This window comes from Schistocerca gregaria, chromosome X, assembly GCF_023897955.1.
Source record: "Schistocerca gregaria isolate iqSchGreg1 chromosome X, iqSchGreg1.2, whole genome shotgun sequence".
Lineage (NCBI taxonomy): Eukaryota > Metazoa > Arthropoda > Insecta > Orthoptera > Acrididae > Schistocerca > Schistocerca gregaria.
The window spans coordinates 602,265,806-602,290,775 of record NC_064931.1 but is presented as its reverse complement, the minus strand read 5'-3'; the positions used below and the strand labels follow the sequence as shown (position 1 = coordinate 602,290,775).

General features: G+C 42.5%; 1 protein-coding gene across 41 annotated transcripts in view; it reads right to left on the bottom strand.

Moving 5' to 3' along the window:
- Positions 1–24,970, bottom strand: part of LOC126298928 (ensconsin) — a 394,125-nt gene that overhangs the window by 257,029 nt on the left and 112,126 nt on the right. For 5 of the 41 annotated variants that reach the window (XM_049990494.1, XM_049990482.1, XM_049990484.1 and 2 more), the window contains exon 1: positions 9,483–9,679. The exons of 23 other annotated variants lie outside the window; for them this stretch is intronic. In XM_049990494.1, coding sequence (XP_049846451.1) covers positions 9,483–9,657 — 175 coding nt within the window. In that variant the 5' untranslated portion in view covers positions 9,658–9,679. Of the gene's footprint in view, positions 1–9,482; positions 9,751–24,970 lie in introns of those variants that run through there. 13 more of the 41 variants (XM_049990501.1, XM_049990496.1, XM_049990499.1 and 10 more) reach the window with 10 other exon arrangements.

The window sequence follows — 24,970 nt, the reverse complement described above, 5'->3', positions numbered from 1 at the left end:
GGCGTGTCCTTTCAAAGGAACCATCTACATCTACATTCATACTCCGCAAGCCACCTAACGGTGTATGGCGGAGGGTACCCTGAGTACCTCTATCGGTTCTCCTTCTATTCCAGTCTCGTACTGTTCGTGTAAAGAAGAATTGTCGGTATGCCTCTGTGTGGACTCTAATCTCTCTCATTTTATCCTCATGGTCTCTTCGCGAGATATACGTAGGAAGGAGCAATTTAATGCTTGACTCCTCGGTGAAGGTATGTTCTCGAAACTTCAACAAAAGCCCGTACCGAGCTACTGAGCATCTCTCCTGCAGAGTCTTCCACCGGAGTTTATCTATCATCTCCGTAACGCTTTCGCGATTACTAAATGATCCTGTAACGAAGCACGCTGCTCTCCGTTGGATCTTCTCTATCTCTTCTATCAACCCTATCTGGTACGGATCCCACACTGCTCAGCAGTATTCAAGCAGTGGGCGAACAAGGGTACTGTAACCTACTTCCTTTGTTTTCGGATTGCATTTCCTTAGGATTCTTCCAATGAATCTCAGTCTGACATCTGCTTTACCGACTATCAACTTTATATGATCATTCCATTTTAAATCACTCCTAATGCGTACTCCCAGATAATTTATGGAATTAACTGCTTCCAGTTGCTGACCTGCTATATTGTAGCTCAATGATAAGGGACCTTTCTTTATATGTATTCGCAGCACATTTGCTTGAGGCAACTTAGGAAAATCACGGAAAACCTGAATCAGATTGGTCGGACGCGGGTTTGAACGGTCGTCATCTCGAATGCGAGTTAAGTGTGCTAACCACTGCGCCATCTCGCTAAGTACGCATAAAGGCAAAGCTGACTTCATCCTCATGGAAACGTTGCATATGATATAATGAACCTAATTATTCCGACAAGTTCACGGTATGGGACAACAGTACCATTGTTGCCGTACAAAACGAAGAAGGAAGCTTACAGTCTAACGTACCGTCGGCGACGACGTCCATTACAAATGATGCATTAACGAGGATGGGACACGAAACTGGCCGCCGTCTTTATATAAGAACCGCCCAGGAATTTGCCTGAAGTGACTTAAAAGCACCGGAGGAAACGTGACCAAACGAGCGTTTTAACAGCAGTTCTCTCAAATATGAGTTTAGCGCCACTTAGATCAATTATATATAAAATCAACTGTTCAGTTTACAACTCACAGCATTTATGCAAAGAAATCAACGACACCACTTGCACATAGTGAGAGAACTAGCCTACCCGCAGTAGAATATCGCCGTCAGACATGCTACAGCGCGGGCGCAGCAGTGTGTTAAGAATGTTCGGCGACGCCCATCCGAATAGCGTCCTCCAGAGCTTCCTGTGATAAATGCAAGCCAATGCCGTGACAACCCCTTGCTACGGAGAAAGAGCAGCGAAGATGTGCAGCATACGATTCGGTATTATTGAGGCTGACGACTACTACATGTTGAGAGGCATGCGGCATGTAGATACCCAGGTCAGGCCTCGGTCACCAAAAGGCCGACAGGATATCCGGAGAACGGAACGCGAACGTGACCGCTTTACAATCGCTTCCGTGTCGAAGCCAAAAATGAACTCAATAACTTACCCAGCCGCAAAAATTGCAGGGAAATACATTTTCCGTCGTGTTTGGGCACAGGAAACAGTAGCTTTAAACAGTAACATCTTAAGTTTCCCTGCTACAACAGGTCGAGTTAACAATTCGTCATTCTTCAGAAAACTGCTGTAATGACTTATTCTAGGACTCGTGAATCTCATAAAAAGCAGAAAGGATGTAATACTTCAACAAAGCTAATGTAGGAATCGCTAAGGGCTGTTCAACAGATCAGTTACGCCACTTGCATATTTCTATGTGGTTTAGAGCTAATGCAAACCTGACACAACTAGTAATGCAAATACAGTGTACAACGCTTAACCGGAAGAAACAGAGAACCATGACAAAAATAATGGAAATTGAGAAAAATTAACGATAAAAATAATAAAAACAAGACAAAAGCGCCAAAGAAAAGTTAATCAACTAAACTCACATTACCATTTATCACTCTGTCCTAAGAAATGGACACAATGGCACAGAAAGAAAATTCAGCATCTAATAACCACAAATAACGGGACGAATAGCCACATTATTAGACACACGTGTGCAGAGAAGAAAACCATGTTGTGGTGGTGGTGGTGGTGGTGGTGGTGGTGGTGGTGGTTAGTGTTTAACGTCCCGTCGACAACGAGGTCATTAGAGACGGAGCGCAAGCTCGGGTTAGGGAAGGATTGGGAGGGAAATCGGCCGTGCCCTTTCAAAGGAACCATCCCGGCATTTGCCTGAAACGATTTAGGGAAATCACGGAAAACCTAAATCAGGATGGCCGGAGACGGGATTGAACCGTCGTCCTCCCGAATGCGAGTCCAGTGTGCTAACCACTGTGCCACCTCGCTCAAAACCATGTTATAAAGAGGGGCAAAAGCAGTTTACTTATAAAGTATGAAAGCACAAGACAACACAGACAATCGCTCATTACAGTCGATAACTCTGACTAGCACGCATTAACATCGGAATTTAATGTGATGGTTGCAGGAAAACAGTCTGCAGTAAAATACTAAACAAAGCCAATAAATGAAAGAAATATATTGTATAAATTGAGAAATTGTACCATACAAAGCTCGAATCGAGATTCGTTGAGCTTCGGGAGCAGTCGTCTTAACTATCAGGCTGTCTAAGCACGCCCCCAGGCCTGACACAAACTTCCATAGTTACTGATGTTTCTACCTTCGATTTGTGACTCCTTGTTACAGTTGCAGTCACAGCGTGTTTGGGTAGCACTGAACGAGACGCACGTCACAGGACAAAACATAAGGCACAAGAAACTTTATTGCATATGTATGCAATCAGCTCACTCACTACAATAGAAAGTTTTAAGATGGCGCTTGCTTTGTTTCTATGGAAATTGTAACTTTTAGTACTTGACTGTTTGGTGATGCTAGACAAGATACGAGGATTTATAGAAGGTCTTAAGTAAAGCAATTTCTTATCATTTTAAATCTTGGAATACAGTACCGTTCTGTAGGAAAGAAGGATTCCACTTTCTGCCGAAGTCATTACTGACGGAGTGTCAGTTCAGATGGACGTCGATGGAGGCGGAAAACAGTTAAGGCATTCTTTAAGCAAGTATATTAGTATTCGTGACGAATAATTTAGGGAAAGTGTGAAGTGTCTAAGGATGGTTGATCAGGTTTAGGAACCTTGAGACTCCTAAACGTCTAGTGTATTAGCCACCACAGCGAAAATAAATGACGGTGCTCCTTTAAGACAGTAAGATTTTCTTATTTAGCGGTACTGATTTCCATCTGCGTAACACTAAGACTGTTAGCGAGTACGCTCATGTAGACAAAATAAATACGCCAACGATATATTATAAATTACTGCATACGTTAAAGACACCGTTATTCAACTTCACACCTGCGTGCACAAAATGAAATTAAAGATTATGACAACTCGAGATCAAATGGTTTAACTAGGAATTTAATTTTCTGCGTTTCTTTGACAATGCTACAAGTACATTTGGTATTTTCACAGACCCCTTCTCCGTGCGTCAGGTTGTGTCATGTCGTTTAAAAAATTACAGCTATAAATTTGCCGTCTCGTAGAATTCAACTCTTTTTTCTTTCCTTTTGTTTTCGTTACACCAGTAGTAAGAGACAGGATTTTTTAAAAAAGGATCTACAATGAAGAAATCGTTGAGGCAGGAACGAGAATAACAGCGCAAGTGACTAAAGTCTGTGGGGTCACTAATATAAAGAAGGAAACAAAAATCTTGACTGATGCTTTGCGCGCTGCTAGTGTAGGCAAAGGCTGGTGCCTGACACATTGTACTGGCGTGGAATTCAGGTGGCTGGTAGTGGCACGCAAAGAACCCGCAGAAGGAGAAGAAACTGCGGACACAATGCGCGCCGCTGGCGGCAGCGACGGGAGCTGGCCGAGGTCCGTTATCCGCTGCCGGCCGCCAGCGCCGCACTCAAGGACCACGTTACACCGTGCGCTGGCTAACAAAAATTGTGCACAAGTAACTGACTCCTTACAGCAGCGGTACACGGGTACTCTCATCAGATACGTCGATTCTGAGGGCCGTAATCGCCAGGGGTCTTGTTCAAATTCCTAGTCAGCCATTCTGATGCCTTGATTTTCTTTTTCTTTAATTTTCTTCAAGCACTCCTATGTGAGTGTCAGTACAGTATAGTACAACACAGGCATATTGGGCGGCGGGGAAGGGATAATTCTTTTTCCATCACTGTTGAAACTGTTAGCTGACTAACGCCTTTAACGACAACCGGAAAGTTAACTCAAGTTTGCATACAATACATGTGATTTTAACTATATCAGGATTCACGCAACATACAACCTTTCCCTGTGTGTGTGTGTGTGTGTGTGTGTGTGTGTGTGTGTGTGTGTGTCTTTGAAGAATAACAACTCAGAATAACAACTCAAGTCGCACAACGTGATTTCGCAGCACGTTGAATAAAATGAGTGTGAGTGAAAAATATAGATCTTAAAATTTTCACATCATACTGCAACTACATGGAGGAAACAATCACAGCATTTGTGTTCTGAGAGTCTTCATCAGATTATGCATGCAAACAACTGCCAGCGAGATATTGAACCTTCCAAGAAATTGTTACATTAGATTTTACAATATATCAGTTTCTCAGTCTTACTATTTAAAAAACACACTTCAGTTTCAGCCGGCCGGGGTGGCCGAGCGGTTCTAGGTGCTACAGTCTGGAACCGCGTTCCGCTACGCTTGTAGGTTCAAATCCTGCCTCGGGCATGGATGTGTGCGATGTTCTTACGTTAGTTAGGTTTAAGTAGTTCTAGGGGACCGATGACCTCAGAAGTTAAGTCCCATAGTGCTCAGAGCCATTTGAACCATTTTTTAACTTCAGTTTCAAAGCTAGGTACTTCAAGTTTTCACGAAACTGATTCTCATTTCAGGTACCATCGGAAAACGTAGTAAAATAAAAATGTGACTTCCCGGTTTCCTGGTTCCCTGGTGAGGGTCACGTATAGATTTTTACACTGCCACGTTCCATCTCCAGCTGCAGCACTGTGAGTATTGTGAAACAACGGCTGCACCAAGACACATAAGAATACTGCGTGACATTTCTGATAAGGAACAATTGTGAAAGCAGGTTCTTTAGCAAACACACACAAAGGACAGTATAGTGAAAACTTTCGGCTTTATTTCTCATAACCACCGAAACTACATCTTCTGAGAATAAAGCGCCGACTCAGAGCGTAATCACTTCGCTTAACGATAGCAGTATGCTGTATAGTGACAACGTTATTTGCTAGTACAAAGAAGTTATCTCTTGCGACCTGGAGAACAAGCGCTAACTGTTCCTTGTGTAGCTAGTGTTAGGTTAATGTGCCCTTTGCTAAACAGTTTGCTTCCTTTCCCGCCCAACAAAGATTTCCCTTAGTTTTGCACCAGTACGGAAAACTATTGCAAAAGAGAAGCTGAAATTTATACAGAGAGAGATCGGTATCCAATATACTAAAAAGTCCTCTAACCACGTCGAAAAGTATTCGAGCAGTCAAAATGCATATCGAGACGCCGTTACAGAACAGCAGACGGATGCTGTGACAATTTCCTGTTGTGCAACTGTGCGCCGTCACACGCCAGCAGGAGGAGAAATCTTGACAGGCAGTGCCGCGTGAAGGAGGTACCGGCGAAAAGTTGCCTGCAAACCAGCCTGCAGGGGGCGGAGCTAGCCAAGGCCGGTGACCAGCGTTCCCGCACCAGACTTCATTGCATTCGGATGAGTATCTTCACTGTACTGTAGGCCAGCCGACTCATAATTTATTCCCTCAAACTGAAGCCCTGTCATTAAAAAGATGGAGGTTCTCCCCCTCCCGCTGTGAGCAGTTATGTACTTATGGTCTTAGTTTTCACTTTGGAAGCAGCAGTCAAGGACGATTCCTCTCACTGCAAACATCGGGGAATAGCCGAATACGGAGACTTACCGGAACAAAGACTTGGCGGGAGACTGCAAAGTAAGTCTGCAATACTTTCGCCAGCAGGTAGCCTCGATTATTGACGTTATTGGATGCTTTCATGAAGTGAAAATACGAGTGCACTGATTTCTTTTCCAAATTAGCATCAGCTCAGTGCTTAGCTAGACCAGAATAAAGTTTACACGTCTCTAAATCTAAAAGAGTAATTTAGATACACCAAAGCAATTGAACTCATTTGCAACCATAAATTATACCAGTCTAAAACCATTTATATCTACGGAAACTCGTTATAACTTCGAACTCTGGATGCTCATTATAGGCTTGTACCGTTGTTCTTTCCCCAATCTGAGATCATCACTGGCGCATAAGCGCAGTGACAACTATCCTAAAAAGATTATTTAGAAACTGTTTTTCAATATCCACCACCAAAAATGTGCCTTTATCGCATCACGCTGTTTAGGTTTCCATTATTCAAAGGACGACAAGCATACCAAAACTGTTTTAGGTTACCGAGCGTGGTGGCGCAGTGGTAAGGATTCGGGAGGACGGCAGATTAAATTTCCCTCCGACCATCCAGATTTAGACTTCCCCACATTATTTAGGACAAGTACCTAGAACGTTCCTTTAGAAAGAACACAACGAAGTTACTCCTATGTATTTCTCCAATTCGAGTTTTAACTGGATCCCGAATTACCTCGTCGTCAACGGGGCGTTAAATCTTCCTCCCTTTGTTGTAGGTTACCACAGTATAAACGTAAGAAGTAAATGATAGTAAAAATGCAAACAACAGTCTCCCAGCGTCCGCCAGGCGCTACGGACAAAGCCGGTCTGTGGTTCCCGTTAAGCAGCGACGACTCACCGCGCAATAATGTCACTACAAAGCCCCGGTCCGAGAACCCTGCTGGCGGGCAGCTGACACACAGCACCAATAACCTTGCTTTCTGTTCGCATTTTTCTGGAATAATGAACCATGAGGACATGACAGTTACAAAAGCTCTTGGCAGCCAGTTCGTTGAGGCTATACAAAGCTTTATATCCATATCTCAACTACATCAAACTATTAACACGAAATATTTAGTTAGTAAAAACAGACAAATTTTTTATACTCACTACCGGAGTGTGATTTGCTTATCGCAATCTCCAAATTTCATCTAGCGACAGCGTAACAAAAAAGAGGGAACGGAACTATGAATGCTGTGTGTGTGTGTGTGTGTGTGTACTAACAAATATGAGTCTGCAATAGTGAATAGCTTTAGCATCGCCTACTGATCCAAATTAAATTTGAAAAGTCTCGTATTCGTGCAAAGGTTCCTGCCTCTAGTTGTTTCTCTCTCTGTTAGAGCACAAGCTAAGCTGCATAAGGATGCAATACGGATTCGGTCGGTGACCCACTGACGAAAGCATTTCGATACTGGTATTACGCCTTTCGATCATGGACTGAACGCTGTTATTTCTGAAGAACATAAAATGTCTCAAGCACAGTGTGATCCTATTCTATTACACTTGTTTCTGGTAAAACCGTTAGACTACTGCTGCTCACACCGATTGTGTATAATATGCAGCTCTGAATGAAAAAAAACTTTCACGTTTGCACAATTAACTCCACAGAGAATAAGTTTTTGTAATATTTCCCCTTGTCTATCGTTAAATACGCGTTTTTCAAAGTGAGAAAGCGTATGGGAAAAAGGGTACGAGTCTGGAAAAGCGCTAATAAACGAATCATTTGTTGTTGGCAGGTTAGAACGACATAGCTTAAATCCCCTGGTACATATCTGGGATGGAAAAACATTGACATAGGGATACTTGGTCGGTGTCACCACTACAATATCGCAAATATCAATGGATAAAGAGACAGAGATACGATCGTTGAGGTAGACTATTGAAGAATTTTCTGATTTCAGTGTGCAACATAACTTCAGTATTTTTATTATTACGATTATTATTGAATACAATTTCAGTTGTCGTTCAATGGATACCTCGAATGAAATTACGCATAGTCCCGCTTTTTACAAGCAAATATTAAGTTAAGGAAACCTCGAAGAACCCAACATCAGTCGAATTGTACGCTGCCGCTTCTATTTAAGCATAACTATGTTTTTTTTAATCTTTATTCTCTTTTCTTAACTTCTCAGGGCAGTTCTTTTTCCGGCATGAAAAACCTCTGCATAGATATTTGAGATGTTTGATGTTGTCTTATCATACCACTGGCTTGTTAAGTTTTAAACAGTTCCTCTAGATCTGTTCTTTTTCCCTCTGTTCCCGAATTTTTTCGTCGAAAAGAAAAAATAAATAAATAAACACCTCAGCAAGATGACTAGACGTTTACTGTGGTAGGAATCTCGTATCTGATTTTATGCGGCTCCTATTATTGTTTCTGTTACTAATGCACTATCGCAAAATACTCCCAAGCATCCGGCATCCCTGTCGAAAGCTAAGGTATAGCAACCATACACTCACACCTTTCCAAATACAATGACATACTTAAACTCGCGTGCTATGAAAGTTGACAGGTATAGTACTTTTTGCCAAACAGATAAGATATTAATATTCTCTTTTCTTTATTTTGACTAATGCCAAACATCGCTGGAAACTTCATATTTTCCCGCGCAGTTGACAGAAGATAACGACATTTGGTCAACACAGGCATGTTCAATTCACACAAACATACTTAAATTATTATATGAATCTTGTTTCTATGCTAGAGGTATTGGCAAAGACTGGATTTTCTGGTTTCATTTCTTTCGCGCACGCACATAGAAAACGTCAATTATTATAGTACCTCTAACTGTACAATTTTTATGGAGTGGTATTTGCCAAGGTTACTTGTTCGTTCTGTGAAACACGACTGCTGTTAGTATTGCGAACACTACTGTGCATCTCGGCGACAGTTAGCACTTTCTGTGTCAAACACTACGCATCTGAGCTAAAAAGGAAGTTAAATTACCGCTAATACGGTCATATGCGCATTTGCCAGTCTGCTAAGTTTGTCATTCGTAGCTGGGCATACAAGAAGCGCTTTAGTGTTCGTAACTGCTATGTAAGCATTTACATCCTTGTAAAATAAGTAGATTTTAAATGAGAATTATAACTGTACTAACTGTGTACAGTCACGTGGGCAAAAGACAAATCCGGAGACGTTTTCACAGCTTAGGAAAACAAAAACTCCTAAATGTACAAATAATAATCGAAGAAGCAATAAACGTCATCCTTCTGCTTTATGGAAATGGCTTCGTCTATAAAGCAAATTTAAACTTTGTTGGTTTTTTACCGTTACTGATACGTGAAAAGCGCGTAATTATGTGTAACAATTACGTACATATGTATACGCAATAAATCTTACAAGCAGTAATGAAACCGTCACCCGGAGAGCCGCGACGATAAATTGCACAAAGGAGCAGACGACGCACGAAGGTTCGTTATCGCGTGTTAGTCAACAGAGAGAATGTTGGCGCACACTCACAGAGCCAGACGTTACCCTGGGGCGCCGAGTGCAGCACGCGCACGCTGAAGTCGAGCCCCGCCAAGTCCTGTTGCAGACGGCCGCTGTCCATGGTGAGCGCCCTCTCTGGCAGGAGGAACAGGTGGTCTATGCCCTCCTGCGGGCCCGGCTTGCGCCTCGCAGCCGCCTTCAGCATGGCGCGAGGGCACTCATTATCGCAGACTGGCCGCTCGTCGCTGCAACCAGCTCACGGCGGCGTCCAGCCCGGAACCTAGCTCACCGACGCCAGCCGACGGCTACCGACAACAGCCGAACAGGCAGCGCTACTTTTCGAATACAGTGAGAGGTACAGAACGCTGATCCTGCATTCGGTCTCGATGCGGAGCACAATTTCTCTCCAGCACGCGTCAGCGTATAGCACTTGAGCCACGTAACGATGACTCACACAATTAAATAATAAGATTTGGAGGCGGCACCGACTGAGACACTAAAGTAAATTAATTAATTGGGTTCGTCTAAAAGATTCGAGACGATATCTGTACTGTTGGCAACAACAAAAATCTAGATCGTCTACAGCTGCGCAATAAATACATTCAATTCTAAAAATTTGCGAGGGGAAGTCTTGAAATGTTAACTATCACCCTGAAAAATAAAATAACTTTTTTGTTAGCTTTCCTGGTATACAATGAAATATCCTCGAGCAGCACCGCAACCCGTCACTAGGGGAGCCAAAGCAAAATGGTGAAGACCATCAGCACTTTGCAACTAAAACTTTGTAACTGCCCTTCTTGCATAATTCAGAATAAAGAGGTCAAGATCTTTTTTCTCATTGCAGTCTTACAAGAAGAAACCCCATATAATTCAGAAATGGTGGGTGAAAATCACTCAGTCATTTCTTCAGTCTAGATGAACGGCGCGATACTGAAACACTTCCAGATTACTGGTGTAACACGGAAGGCACAGATATTTAAGACAGAGGTGTGGTACTGACTTCTCTACATGCTTTGAAATGCAGCTAAGATTATTTGAAAAGTTGGTGAAAGAAACACATATATGGATATTTTAAACTTATTGACATGGGAGACCTCAACTTGGACACATCCAACTCTGATTTTAAGTTTGGCCATCGTGCTCACGTTCTTCCTCGTTTCACACATTCTCTTCGAGATAACTCGTGAACACGTTCTTGAATACAGCTGCCGTCTCTAAAATTTTGTTATCTTCATTCATTTTCCAGTGACGTTGATATCAACATTAATCTCACCGCCGAGGAAATTCGCAAAAGAATATCTTCTAACGTACGCATAAAAGAGCGTGCAACACCATCCCAATACTGACATTACGATAATAGTATAACTGCGAAGGCGGAAGCAATTTAGTGGGCGGTTTGATATCCGGAAACAGCCCGCGCTGAAAAGGTACCAAACGCCAGAAATAAGTTCACTCTATCCTTTGCCCCTTTCCTGACAGTAAACAAAATGAAATACAACTTCATGAGAAGAATCTTTCATTTAAATATTCTCGATAGTATAAACGTATTTGGAGGAGTGTTCTGTTGGCTTTCTGCTTAGAAAATTGAACATAAACTTCACACATTTCGTTGCCAAAGAGAAAAAAAAGGAATGACACTGTGAGGAGGAATAATTTGCTGAGACAATAAGAAACCTGCCACTGGTACAACTGAATAAAAACGCATTGGAGGGAAAATTCGTCAGCTTGGAGGTAATGAAACAATTATTTAAATCTCCAACTAAATTCTTCAAGTTCTTGAGTCATAAGAAACAATGCTCAGAATATTATTGTCTTCGTCTAAAACAGTACGACGTATCGATGAAATGCTAGTGGCGTTAGTTAGCGAAAATGGAATAGCGTTTCAAGGGATAAATTCCCAGTATCCAATATTGCCAGATGTTATATTAAAGCACCCACCGTTCGAAGATACGGAAACCAGAGTCTCTTAACGTTTCAAAGTGTTCATTGCAACGCATTTCACGCCAGAGAGTTGTGGGTCGGAGAAAAAGAAAGGAGGTCAATCCTGCTCAGTAGTTTTTGCGAAAGCTAGTAACTATAGACATCTCGTGAGTAGTCTATTAATTTTTGGCCTTGTTAGAACTCCCTTATTCACAAAGAACAAATTGTAATAGCATACAAGATGCTTGGAAATTTATGCATTTTGCTAAAAGTACTTTCCAGTAAGCTATCTCGTGCATTTCGGAGAGAAAATATATCGTCGAAGATTTTACAATACATTTTCATTCAATAGTGGTGTTAGTGACAAGCACTGACAAACATATCGAAAAATTCATAACGCCAGTGACAGAGCAGGGGAGTGGCAGTAGCAAACGTAACTGCAGGAACAGTCGTAACGTTCGCCAATTGTTGAAGATACAGCAGAACATGCATGTCACATTTCACGCTACGTCATGCGCCACCTTGAGATAAGCAATGTACACCCTTAAACAAGTCAGCATTGTGCAACGTGTCGAGTAAATACTATCGCTGTAAATTATGCAAAATAGTAAAACTTACCGAGAACGAAATCTTAAAAAGGGGTTTCTCGTAAGCCCCGGAAAATCACCATTTCCATTGCGTCCCTAAATTGCATATAACTACTTTAAGCATCTTAAATGCAAACTTTCTTAAATCTGACGCCATAAATTTCTTGAAGACGAAATTTAATATTATACAGCACTATGCAATGGTCGTTATCAGCTCATGCAGGTACAAAAGTAACAGTCCAATGTAGATTGCGATTTTACAGAGGATTATACGACAAATCAATGTGGTAACAGTTTTGGAATACAACAGGCGAACGAGGGACGTGAAAATCAGCTTTAGAAAGTCTCCCACAGAGGCAGCGATTTACCGCCATCCAAAGCACTACAAGAAAGTTCGCCGTAACCGTCAGTAATTACTGCAGAGCCAACAAGCCAACACATTACGGTACAGTGACCGCGTTCTGCTCTACTTTTTGGGACGTTTTCATTAATTTCGCGATAGAAAGACCGAGTCATAAGCTTTAATGAGTGCCGTCCGCAGCAGCACCCATGCTGCACAATATACGTTCATTAAGATAAGCACGGTGCGCAGGCGCCGAAGAACAGCACCGACCGTGTCATTAACGTCAAATAAAGACGTTCAGAGCAGGTGCTAGGTATACGGCACAGCAACGCGTATAACACTACATCCTCTTCATACTGTCAACGTTTAATGTCTGCGCCACAGAACGCGAAACGTTTATGTCGGGCCTCGAAGCTTTTCTTCGTGTGATAAGTGTTAAAATGGCTTTCTCGATACAATTACGACATAAATAATATCATAATAATGTTGTCACCTAGTCGTAGTCGTAACATTTCTATTTAAATATACGACCATATACCAAAATATATATCTCCTTATGAAAAGTAGCCCCACAAGCAGATATGATTCTAGCGTAAGACAACAATTCCCTGTCCGTTTCTATGATTCAGCATGGATTGCATTATGCTCAAAGACCGACCTAAGTAATATATTGATCAGTTACAAAAGTGAACGGGTACCCTGAGTTAAACACGTCATATTTTTAAATGACGCTTCGTAATTAGTACATTGTGTAAAGATACATGATTTCTTTCACTTGTATGACCACACAACAAAGTGATCTAACAGCTTATTACTAAAGTAGACTTTCTTGAAGCTCCAATGTTTTTATTGTTACGTTAATTCCGTCACTTCAGCGTATGTAAAATAATTCATCAGTTACTATGATATATGTCCTTCAATCAGCATAACATTTCAATGGAACTGCAAAATTTGTTGAGCTTAAAACTTTTAATTTCTGAAAATGTAAGTAAGGTTACTGTAGCACATCTTGTAGCATATGAAATGTCGGATTTCACAACAGTAACACCACATTAGAATATAACGTGAAGATGAGGAACTGCTAATGATATAAAAGGCTGGGATACCATTTCACCCCGTACCTTTCTTTTATCGATGAAGTACTGTTTCATATAATCTCATCGTTAAACCTTACCCCGGCCACAAAATGCAAGTAGTAGTTCAAAAATCTTAGGTGAGTGTCGCAAAACTGAGTTAGTAGGGAACCAAATAGCACAGTCACATCTGAAAGAGAGCGCCTTGCACTATTAAACGTGCGTTAGTATTGCCATGGGTTTTGGTGAGGCACTGTAACTTCAGCACCGTTAAACATTTTACGCGGCTTAAACTGAAGGTTAGTCCTTTTACACAATTCATGCAGCAGAGTTTTATAAGCAGTAACCGCCATACTCTGCCAGTACTAACAGCACATTACTTAACCCTTTCCTGCCCGAGGAGACTTGAAAGACCATTCACTCTCTAGAGTCACAAAACAGCATGTAGTTGAATTCAGGCAATCAAATCCTGTCTGAACGTTAGTGCACCTCTGTAGGAAACTCTTTGGCTGTGGTAGGTCAGTATCTGTGTCCAAAGAGGACACAAAACGACAGACTGTCGTACCACTGTGTTATTCATTTCGCCATAAGAAAGTACGGGTCCTGCTGACATGAAAGGACAGTATTGTCTTTTGATGTTTATAATCGGATTTCGTATTGTTTTAGTTCATTTAAACTGATATTAACAATGCAATAAGTTAATAACCCGATCGGATACGAAGAATATGTCCTGACGGGACAAAGAATTCCCACTTGTGTACTGTACATAAATTAAAATAAATGTGCGTACTACAATGCACTACTGTTACAATGGCTTTGGTAATATTCTCCACAAATATTAGATTCTCTGGTACAGTTTTCGTAGTCTGTGCACGAAAGGATTAAAAAATACTGCTCTTCTACAAGAGGGAAGGGTCTATTTCAGATACTGTAGGACCTCTTGAGCATATGGTCATTGTACCCACTGATGGTGATTATAGCATAATATCTAAATAATATTTATGCAAACTGCAATATCAAAACGGAGCACAAACAATGTACATGACAATAAACAAACTGTGCTTGAGAATTCAGTATGGCGTGAAGCTTCACAATTCTATATCCAACATGTGTTGCGAATGTTTAATGCAGGGAGGCAGTGGTACGCGTTGTTCACCGAAGAAATCTTCCACAGTCCTCGCCACATGTGGCCGTGCAATAAAAAGTCGTGTACAGTTTCCTGGCGGAGCACAATATCTCTGGCTCTAAAACCTCGATGTCGTAGCAGTTGCTGTTCAGATTGCCAGCAATACGTACGGGTCTATTCGATGGTTGTAACTACTGACGCCTCAAACAACGTAAGCTTTCTTTTTTCAACTTAGCACTTCAGTGGTGGCAATTACTCTCTCACTCACAGCAACCTGAACCGTGTAGGTTGTAGTTTCTGGCCACCAGTGCCACCTAGTGTTAGACAGCGCCAAACTGTAGACGCAGACAGATCCGCTCCCTTAGTATAATTACTGTGTTGTGGAAGAAGCTGTCCATTCTTTTACAATGTTACCGTCATGTGCAAAAGATAGTAATGATTCCGTTCTGTTCTTACATTGTGTGTATCAGTACCTGCCCGTTACTGTGTATAGCTCCTTGGTATCAGCCGAGTTCACAGAGACATCAAAAAGCCTTAGCGAAATGCCTGGCCGGGGCGAAAACTCATGACACGACAAATCCATTCCAGGGAACAGATCTAAATACCTCATTCGAGCTCACTCACAGACAGATACCGTAGTCGACGAGTAGTACTGGCACTTGCTTTGACGCTTCCACTTTATTTATGGCCGTTCGCTGACTGTCTGGCAAAAGTGAGAGTGCTGATGCGGTTACATGACTATATCTCTCATACAACGCTTATCACTTATTCCTGGTACACCGTGCCCAGTTCCACACATCCTCCCAGTCTCGCTTTATTCACGGATTCACAAACATTAGTCTATTTTCGTAATTTGCAACTACCATGTGTTGAGACACTGTAGAGGAGCCTGCTTGAAGACAAATGCATCACACATTATGAAGTGGGCTGAAGGACATGAATGTAGATGTAACGTTGCGTTTCAGTTTCCCTTGTGTTGCCAAATGCCATCTAATATTACTGAGACAGCCGAAGTATGTCCTTTATAATCTGTTAGGATTCAGACTCAACTAACAGTCACAGTGCCGTTATCGATGGACGTTCGCGTGATCACAGTTCGTAGTAATAGACGGAAAGTCATCGAGTAAAACAGAAGTAATATCCGGTGTTCCTCAAGGAATTGTTATAGGCCCTCTATTGTTCCTTATCTATATTAACATCATAGGAGACAATATGAGTAGCCCTCTTACATTATTTGCAGATGATTCTGTCATTTACTTCTTGTTAAGTCATCAAATGACCAAAATTAATTGCAAAATGATTTAGATAGGATATCTGTGTGGTACGAAAAGTAGCAATTGACCCTGAATAAATAAAAGCGTGAAGTTATTCACATGAGTACTAAAAGAAATCCGCTAAATTTCGAATACGCGCTAAGTCACACAAATCTGAAGACTGTAAATTCAATTAAATACTTAGGGATTACAATTATAAATAACCTAAATTGGAACGATTAAATGTTATGGGTAGAGCAAACCAAAGACTGCGATTCATTGGCAGAACACTTAGAAGGTGCAACAGGTCTACTACAGACACTGCATACACCACACCTGTTCGCCCTTTTCTGGAGTATTGCTGTGCAGTGTGGGATCCGCATCAGATGGGACTGACAGATGGCATCGGAAAAGTACAAAGAAGGGCGGCTCGTTTTGTATTATCGCGGAATAGGGGAGATAGTGCCACAGACATGATACGTGAATTGAAGTGACAATCGTTAAAGCAAAGGCGTTTTTCGTTACGATGGGATCTTCTCATGAAATTTCAATCACCAGTTTTCGCCTCTGATTGCAAAAACATTGTGTTGGCGCCCACCTACATAGGGAGAAGTGATCATAACAATAAAATAAGATAAATCAGGGCTCGCACAGAAAAATTTAAGTGCTCGTTTTTCCCGCGCGCCGTTCGAGAGAGGAACGGTACAGCGACAGATTGAAGGTGGTTCGCTGAACTTTCTGCCAGGCACGTAATTGTGAATAGCAGAGTAATCACGTAGATGCATATGTAGATGTAGATCATAGTTGCAGTTCTAAGGGATGTGAACAGCGTCAGAAGTTGAGTGATCACTGAGACGACAAGCAGACGCCGAGCAGTTCCATGAGACAGCGTTATCAGCAACTTGCTAGTTTGAAACGAGCTTCATTATGGGCCCCGCTTGGTCAGCTCGTCGAATCGTACGATTTCCAGATTTGTGGAGGATTCGGATGTGACCCTGGCCTGATTTTGGACTTCATGGGTCGTGAAGGTTCCAGGCGACCACATATGACCGCTACAAGGAAGAATCGTCACAAATCCGGTAACAAATACTGGATTCCCCGCAACATTCTCTGTCACCTCGTACCACTGGTCGGTGACTAACAGCAGCCGGGCCAAGCAATTACTGTCCCCTGAGTAGGCTGCCGTACGCGTCTTAACACGAACGGCTGCGTTTGGAGTGGTGTGGTGACCGTGAAGCACGCACTGCTGACGATCTGTGTCGCATCGTGTTCAGAAATGACTCGGGGTTCTTCACTATCACGGACGACACGACCATCGTCGGCAAGTATGTCGGTGACCTAGAGAGAGATCCCATTCCTCCAATGATTTGGAGAGGCACAGCGGTGTTACGCCAGGCGCCATAGTTTGGGAGGGCATTGGGTATGACTGCAGGTCACGGCTGGAAGTGATTGAGGGAACTGCGTCGCCACAACGGTACGTTATATACATCTTGCCTCATGTGTTACTTTTTGCGACAATGTCGTGGTGTCATTTTTCAACAGGACAATACTCGTTCACACGTGGCATGTGTCTCTATGAACTGTTTGCGACATGTTGAGATACTCCCATAACCCTACAAGATCCAAGATCTGTTTCCGATACAGCTTGTGTGGGATATAAAGGACCAGTAACAATCCGTATACCAGCTTGTCCCAGGAGAGGATTCAACGACGACAACCTTTCCCATCCGAATCAGTGTATGCATACAGACCAGAGAGGTGCAACGTGATAATGATAAGTGGGATCATGCTGCCAGGTTCTTTGTAAATTTGACTCGATTTATTAATCACTGAAATAACACCCTCTCAACCCGTGATGTTTTATTTCATTTCCTCCTTCCCTTTTGAATGCTTCAACTTTTTTTGTCAGACAGTGTATTATTAACCCTTTAGGTGACAAAATGTTTTTTTTTTCAGCATAACAATGAAATACATCATAGTATGTATTCTTTGGGAATAATAATGAAATACAAACGCTCAAATGGCTCTGAGCACTATGGGACTTAACTGCTAAGGTCATTAGTCCCCTAGAACTTAGAACTACTTAAGCCTAACTAACCTAAGGACATCACACACATCCATGCCCGAGGCAGGATTCGAACCTGCGACCGTAGCGGTCCAGACTGCGCCTAGAACCGCTCGGCCACTCCGGCCGGCAATACAACCGCTCAATTTATTGTTTATTTGTATGTCCGCCATGAGGTATGGCATCATAGAAATTAACAGCAATGAATCAGGAGGAAAAAATATACATAGTAGTTCCAGTGGTATATACAGGGTGAATCACCTAAAACTTGCACCGCAAATATTGCGTAAATGGAAGGTGCTACTGATGTGCAGTTTTCGCAGAATAGATTGGTAGTCAGGGGCTCGTATTGTCAGTCAATCAACAGATTATACACACATCAAAAAAAGTTTTGCGTCACCCCGGTTCCCAGAACTCCTGAATATAGGCGTTAACTGTGGATGTTGTATCACAGACACACTATCTTTGACTGTTCAGAGATGTCAGTAAACCCGCGCAAAGATGTAAACAACCATGCATGAGCAACGCCTATCAGACGGAGGGGGTCCGACAGCCGATCAGTTCCAGTGATTCCGCCAGGATGGTGGTACACGGCTCGTATTATCTGTAGTTCAACCATGCCTAGACAGTCAATACCGCGGTTCGATGGCGTCCGCATTGTTACTTTGTGCAATGAAGGGATTTCAAGAAGGGAAGTGTCCAGGCGTCTCGGAGTTAACCAAACCGATGTTGTTCGGACATGGAGGAGATAGAGACGAGAAAATCGATGGCATGCCTCGCTCAGGCCGCCGAAGGGCTACTACTGCAGTGGATGACCGCTACCTACGGTTTATGGTTCGGAGGAACCCTGACAGCAACGCCACCATGTTGAATAATGGTCGTGTTACGGCTCAAACTGTGCGCAATCGGCTGCATGAGGCGCAACTTAACTCCCGACGTCCATGGCGAGGTCCATCTTTGCAACCACGACACCATGCAGCGCTGTACATATGGGCCCAACAACATGCCGAATGGACCGCTCAGGATTGGCATCACCGATGAATATCGCATATGCCTTCAACCAGACAATTGTCGGAGACGTGCCTGGAAGCAACTCGGCCAGGCTGAACGCATCACACACACTGTCCAGCGAGTGCGGCAAAGTGGAGGTCCCCAGATGTTTTGGGGTGGCATAATATGGGGCCGACGTACGCCGCTGGTGGTGGTCATGGAAGGCGCCGTAACGGCTGTACGATACATGGATGCCATCCTCCGACTGATAGTGCAACCATATCGTCAGCATATTGGCGAGGTATTCGTCTTCATGGACGACAATTCGCGTCCCCATCGCGCACATCTTGTGAATGACTTCCTTCAGGTTAACTACATCAAATGTTCAAATGGTTCAAATGGCTCTGAGCACCATGGGACGTAACAGCTGAGGTCATCAGTCCCCTAGAACTTAGAACTACTTAAACCTAACTATCCTAAGGACATAACACACATCCATGTCCGAGGCAGGATTCGAACCTGCGACCGTAGCGGTTGCGTAGTTGCAGACTGTAGCGCCTAGAACCGCTCGTCCAAACCGCCGGCATTAACGACATCGCTCGACTACATTGGTCAACATGTTCTCCAGACACTAACCCTCTCGAATATACCTGGGATAGATTGAAAAGGGCTATTTATGGACGACGTGATCCACCAACTACTCTGAGGGATCTACGTCGAATCGCCGTTGACGAGTCGGACAATCTGGACCAACAGTGCCTTAATGAACTTGTGGATAGTATGCCACGAGGAATACAGGCATGCATCAATGCAAGAGGACGTGCTACTGGATATTAGAGGTACCGGTGTGTACAGCAATCTGGACCACCACCTCTGAAGATCTCGCTGTATGGTGGTACAACATGCAATGTGTAGTTTTCATGATCAATAAAAAGGGCGGAAATGATGTTTATGTCGATCTCTATTCCAATTTTCTGTACAGGTTCTGGAACTCTCGGAACCGAGGTGATTCAAAACTTTCTTTCACGTGTGTATTAATACTTAGAAAGCGTATTTTTTTCGCAAACTTAAGCTTTGTTAACAAACTAAAAGTAGGGTAAATTAGAATGGCAGCGGTGTTTGTTGCATGATTCCAGTGCGAGTCGTTTACGAGATATAGTATTTTTTTTACAAATCCCTCATTGACACTTGTACAATACCTGTAGTAGCACATGCTAAAGAACAACACAAGCGCATACGCTAGTTATGTGGGTTCTGAATAGTAACGATACAACTGACCATGACAAATTGTGTTAAGATGGCCATCAGTAGCGACAATACACATCCGGGCTGGTATGACTCTGCACACGTGGTAGCATTTCGACGGAGATGTCAGAGCAAGCTGCAGTAACACGTCGTTCCATATCATCTGGTGTAGTTGGTATGTCCCTGTAGACAGCGTCTTTCAGCTTTACGTACAGAAAAAAGTCTACTGGCGTTAAATCTGGGGAACGGGACGGCCAAGGTATGGGTCTTCTGAGTACGATCCAACGTCTTGGAAACAATTCGCGAAGAGAAGCTGTACTTCGTGCACTATGGACTGGACAGCAATCATGTTGGTACCACGGGTTAGTCCTAGTCTGCAGAGGAATGTCTTCCAATATCTGTTCAAATGGCTCTGAGCACTATGGGACTCAACTGCTGTGGTCATCAGTCCCCTAGAACTTAGAACTACTTAAACCTAACTAACCTAAGGACATCACATACATCCATGCCCGAGGCAGGATTCGAACCTGCGACCAATATCTGTATAAGATGGTCTATTAGAAGACTACCATACCCGTCCGCGTTCAGCGGTCCGTGGGCCTAGAAGCTACTGGTTCACTCCATGGACGCTGACGTTTCGCCAGACGAAGCCAAGAGGGATTGTCAACAGATCAATAGTGCATGTTTCGGCGGTTTACCTGTCCATGATTAGTAAATGTGGCTTCATCATTAAACAACATACGTGGTACATATGGAGTATCCTGCCTTAATACCCATGCACAGAAGTTAATACGATTTTCACAACGTTTCCATGCTGCTCTTAATGGAGAGAGATGTGATAGGGACTGAACCTACGTCGATGGAGAATGCGTAGGACACTTGTCCAACTCATGCCACTTCATCATGCGATTGCGAGGGAGCTAACATTAATTTCCCCCTCTTCTATCGTCACTTGTTTCCTTATGTTACGACGTCTAGACGTTACACTGACATCGACACGTAACTGGTTGACGAGGTTGATAAACAATTTGCCAAGATGGTTGACGTCTATTGGGATATCTTGCCGCACACACAGTACAAGAACGAACTGCATTCTTCCTACAATCTCCATATACCATGAGCATGTCGGCTTCTTCTGTATTGGTAAACCCCATCGTCCACTCACGGCCTACTGGTTGGACTGTCACACACTTAACTGACTAGCAAGTCGCAATGCCCTCGAAGAAGACACAAGCACACTGTAAGCCAACATAACATCGTACCTCGCAATTACTCAGGTTGACTGGCACGAACAAGTGTCGGTGTGCAAACTTTTCAAAACACGAAATCTCGGAAACGACTCGCATTATAAGCCTGCAGCATACACTACTCACAGTCTAATTTACCCTACTTTTAGTTTTTTGATGTCAGTAGGTATTGTTTCATTTAAAAAAGTGTATGTGCGCACAAAAATACACTTTCTAAGAATTAGTACAATCTGTTGACTGGTTAACAATACGACCACCTGACTACAAATCCAGTGTGTGAAAACTGTACATCAACAGCACTTTTCATTTCCGCAAGTTTTAGGTGATTCACCCTGTTTATTCACCAGTGTTCCTTAAGGTGTTAATGTTGTTGTTATCACTGTAGTTATTTGGTGTTGCTACTGGAAGTACTTAGTCTATACAAGGCGCTAGACTGATTGTTTAATCATTTGTCACAATGGCAAAATCGTTTCACCATTGATGTATTGTAACGAATGTTATAGTTTGTCAACTAGGCATGTTATGTGTTATTACCAAGTTTTTATCACGTCAATCTCTTGTCTGATTGTTCCATAGGGATAAGGGTTGGGGGTCAGAAATGTTGTAGCATCGGACATGTAAGCGGCGTGTTGTGGACGTTGTTTCGGAATGCGTCCCAGGTGGTACGCGAGCAAACGGGCATCTCTCTTCAGTACAAACTTTGCAATTGATTTTAAAGCTGGACACTTGAAATTTTAAAAATAGATAAGAACTGAATTACAAGGCAATATTAATTCCCTTTCTTGTCTGGTATGTGGGGGAGGGTAGTTAGTGTACCACTAGGGTACTTAGTGTACCACTACCATTTTCCCTCTTTTCCTGTTGCAGTTGCAAATGGTTCACGGGAATATGTACGCAGGGGGAAGGAAGATATTGGTTGAAATAGATGAACAGAAACTGAAATAAACCTCAAATTTACAGCAATGTTCTATAATAATCTCACCAACATTATTGAAATCGACTGAAAATTTTTTTTAACACAAACGATTACAAAGACTAAAATACGCATTTAAATAAAATTGTATCTACAGTATAAAATATTTTTACATCAGACTAAAACATATAAGATAATTTCTCCTAGATCCATGCAGATTCCCAAACCTCCACAGACAGCCCTGAAAAATTTGTGACTATGAATCTTTAATAGTAATGGAAATACTTCGAAGAAAATGTTGGACACATGCAATACAGACATGAATAGCTGAATGAAATGAATTCAGTATCACCCATTACAAGTGCTGCACGATTTTTATTTTAAATCTTACTCGTATTGTCATAACTATTAAAAAGTCACAACTGGGTTTTAGGAATGCGTATGGGGCTACAAGAAATTATTTTTGTACTTCTTAGTCGATTTAAAAATATTAAAAAATCATTTTTACTTAAATAATTATTATTTATATTTACTCATCAGCGATGCTCTCTGCAGACACAAAAATGCTATTAAGTACATTAATGTAAAGGTTGTGCATGTGAAATTGTTGTGGATGTCTGGATGAAATCTCTAACATTATGTAGGAATGAATAATTACGTATATTCAATAAGTTGTTTTAGTGATTTGGAAGTAAAATGGGGACCTATTTTGCCGCTGACTTGCCATATTTTTCTATTCCAGCTGCTATGGTGGTTGACCTTCCAGTCTATGCTTCTTTACTTACTACGTTGCACATTGTTAGAGTGCTTTATGTATTAAAAACGTAAGAAGAATTACGAAGCTTATCAACATGTTTGGTATGTCTTTGTCTTTCGCCGCGCGGGATTAGCCGAGCGGTCTTGGGCGCTGCAATCATGGACTGTGCGGCTGGTCCCGGCGGAGGTTTGAGTCCTCCCTCGGGCGTGTGTGTGTGTGTGTGTGTGTGTGTGTGTGTGTGTGTGTGTGTGTGTGTTTGTCCTTAGGATAATTTAGGTTAAGTAGTGTGTAAGATTAGGGACTGATGACCTTAGCAGTTAAGTCCCATAAGATTTCACACACATTTGAACATTTCTTTGTCTTTCGCTAACATCAACGAAGCAGTAATGTCTTTTCAGCAAACAATAATGATTTACTAATAACTTTTTGTAAAAACGAGTCCACTATTCATCATTATATCCTAACTTCAACATACTACAATACATTGAGAAACTGAAACCTGTAAAAACAATTTCGGGCATTGTTCAGGGACATGTTCCGAGTATTTTGATATAAACTATCCATGATCTTTGGTGACCCGTTACGAACTTCCGTTCACTCCCTCCCCTCCCCCCTCCCAATTTATCTTTGTATGTGTACTGCACTGAAAATATTCTAACAATAGCGCAAATGTCTGCAGTATACACGGTTTGTCTTGTTTGGGAACGAACGTGTTCCATTCATAGACAGCATTTCCTGCTGACAACAACGTCTACTTTAATCTTCGTCCTCAAACTCACATTCAGTACTGCTACTCTGCGCTAAATTGGTGCAATAATCAAAATATATGACCCAAAAGTACGAACTGATGAAGCACCTATGTATGACTGCAAAATCTTTCAAAAGATCGACACGGTAGCTAATGTTTTACGTTGTCAACCTCGTAGTGAAGTTTTGATGTTAGTTTATTATGAAGTTCGAAAATGCTAATGATCTGAAAATGTTACGTGGGAATGTGGAGAAGTGAAACGTGACATACAAACAATGCCACAACCAAGGAACATAGCATGTGACGAATAGAGAACTGGAGACTCGGCCACTAAGGAACATGAGGGCACATACGCAATACGTCACTACCAAAGTAACACGCCGATAGAGACTCTACGAAAAAAATAGGAAGCACCACAAAGGAATTATCTGAATGGGACGGAAATCGTAAGATGTGACGAACATGTACACACAAACAATTGATTGCAATTTCAGAAGAATTGGATGATTTATTATGAGAAAGAGTTTCACAAATAGAGCAAGTGAATAACGCGCTGGTCCATCCGCGGCCCTTATGCAAGTAGCTATTCGGCTTGGCATTTATTGACAGAGCTGTTAGATGTCCTCCTGAAGGGTATCGTATCAAATACTGTCGAATTGGCGAGTTACTGGTACATCTTCAAAATCCCGAGCTGGTAGGAAGGCCCTGCCCATTATGCTTCAAACATTCTTAATAGGAGAAAATGGCTCTGAGCACTATGGGACTTAACATCTCAGGTCATCAGTCCCCTAGAACTTAGAACTACTTAAACCTAGCTAACCTAAGGACATCACACACATCCATGCCAGAGGCAGGATACGCACCTGCGAACGTAGCGGTCGCGCGGCTCCAGACTGAAGCGCCTAGAACCGCTCCGCCACACCGGCCGGCTCTTAATAGGAGAGAGATCCGGCAAACTTTCTGGCTAAGGCAGGGTTTGGCAAGCAAGAAGACAAACAGTAGAAATTCTCACCATGTGCAGGCAAGCATTATCTTGTCAAAATGTAAGCCCCAGCACGGCTTGCCATGAAGGACAACAAAACGGAGCTTAGAATATCGTCGACGTACCGCTGTGCTGTAAGGGTGGCGCGGATGATAATCAAAGGGATCCTGCTATGAAATGAAATACACTCCAGACCATCACTCCTAGTAGTCGGGCCGTATGGTGCACGACATTCATGTTGGTCTCTCAACCGCTGTCCGGTGCGTCTC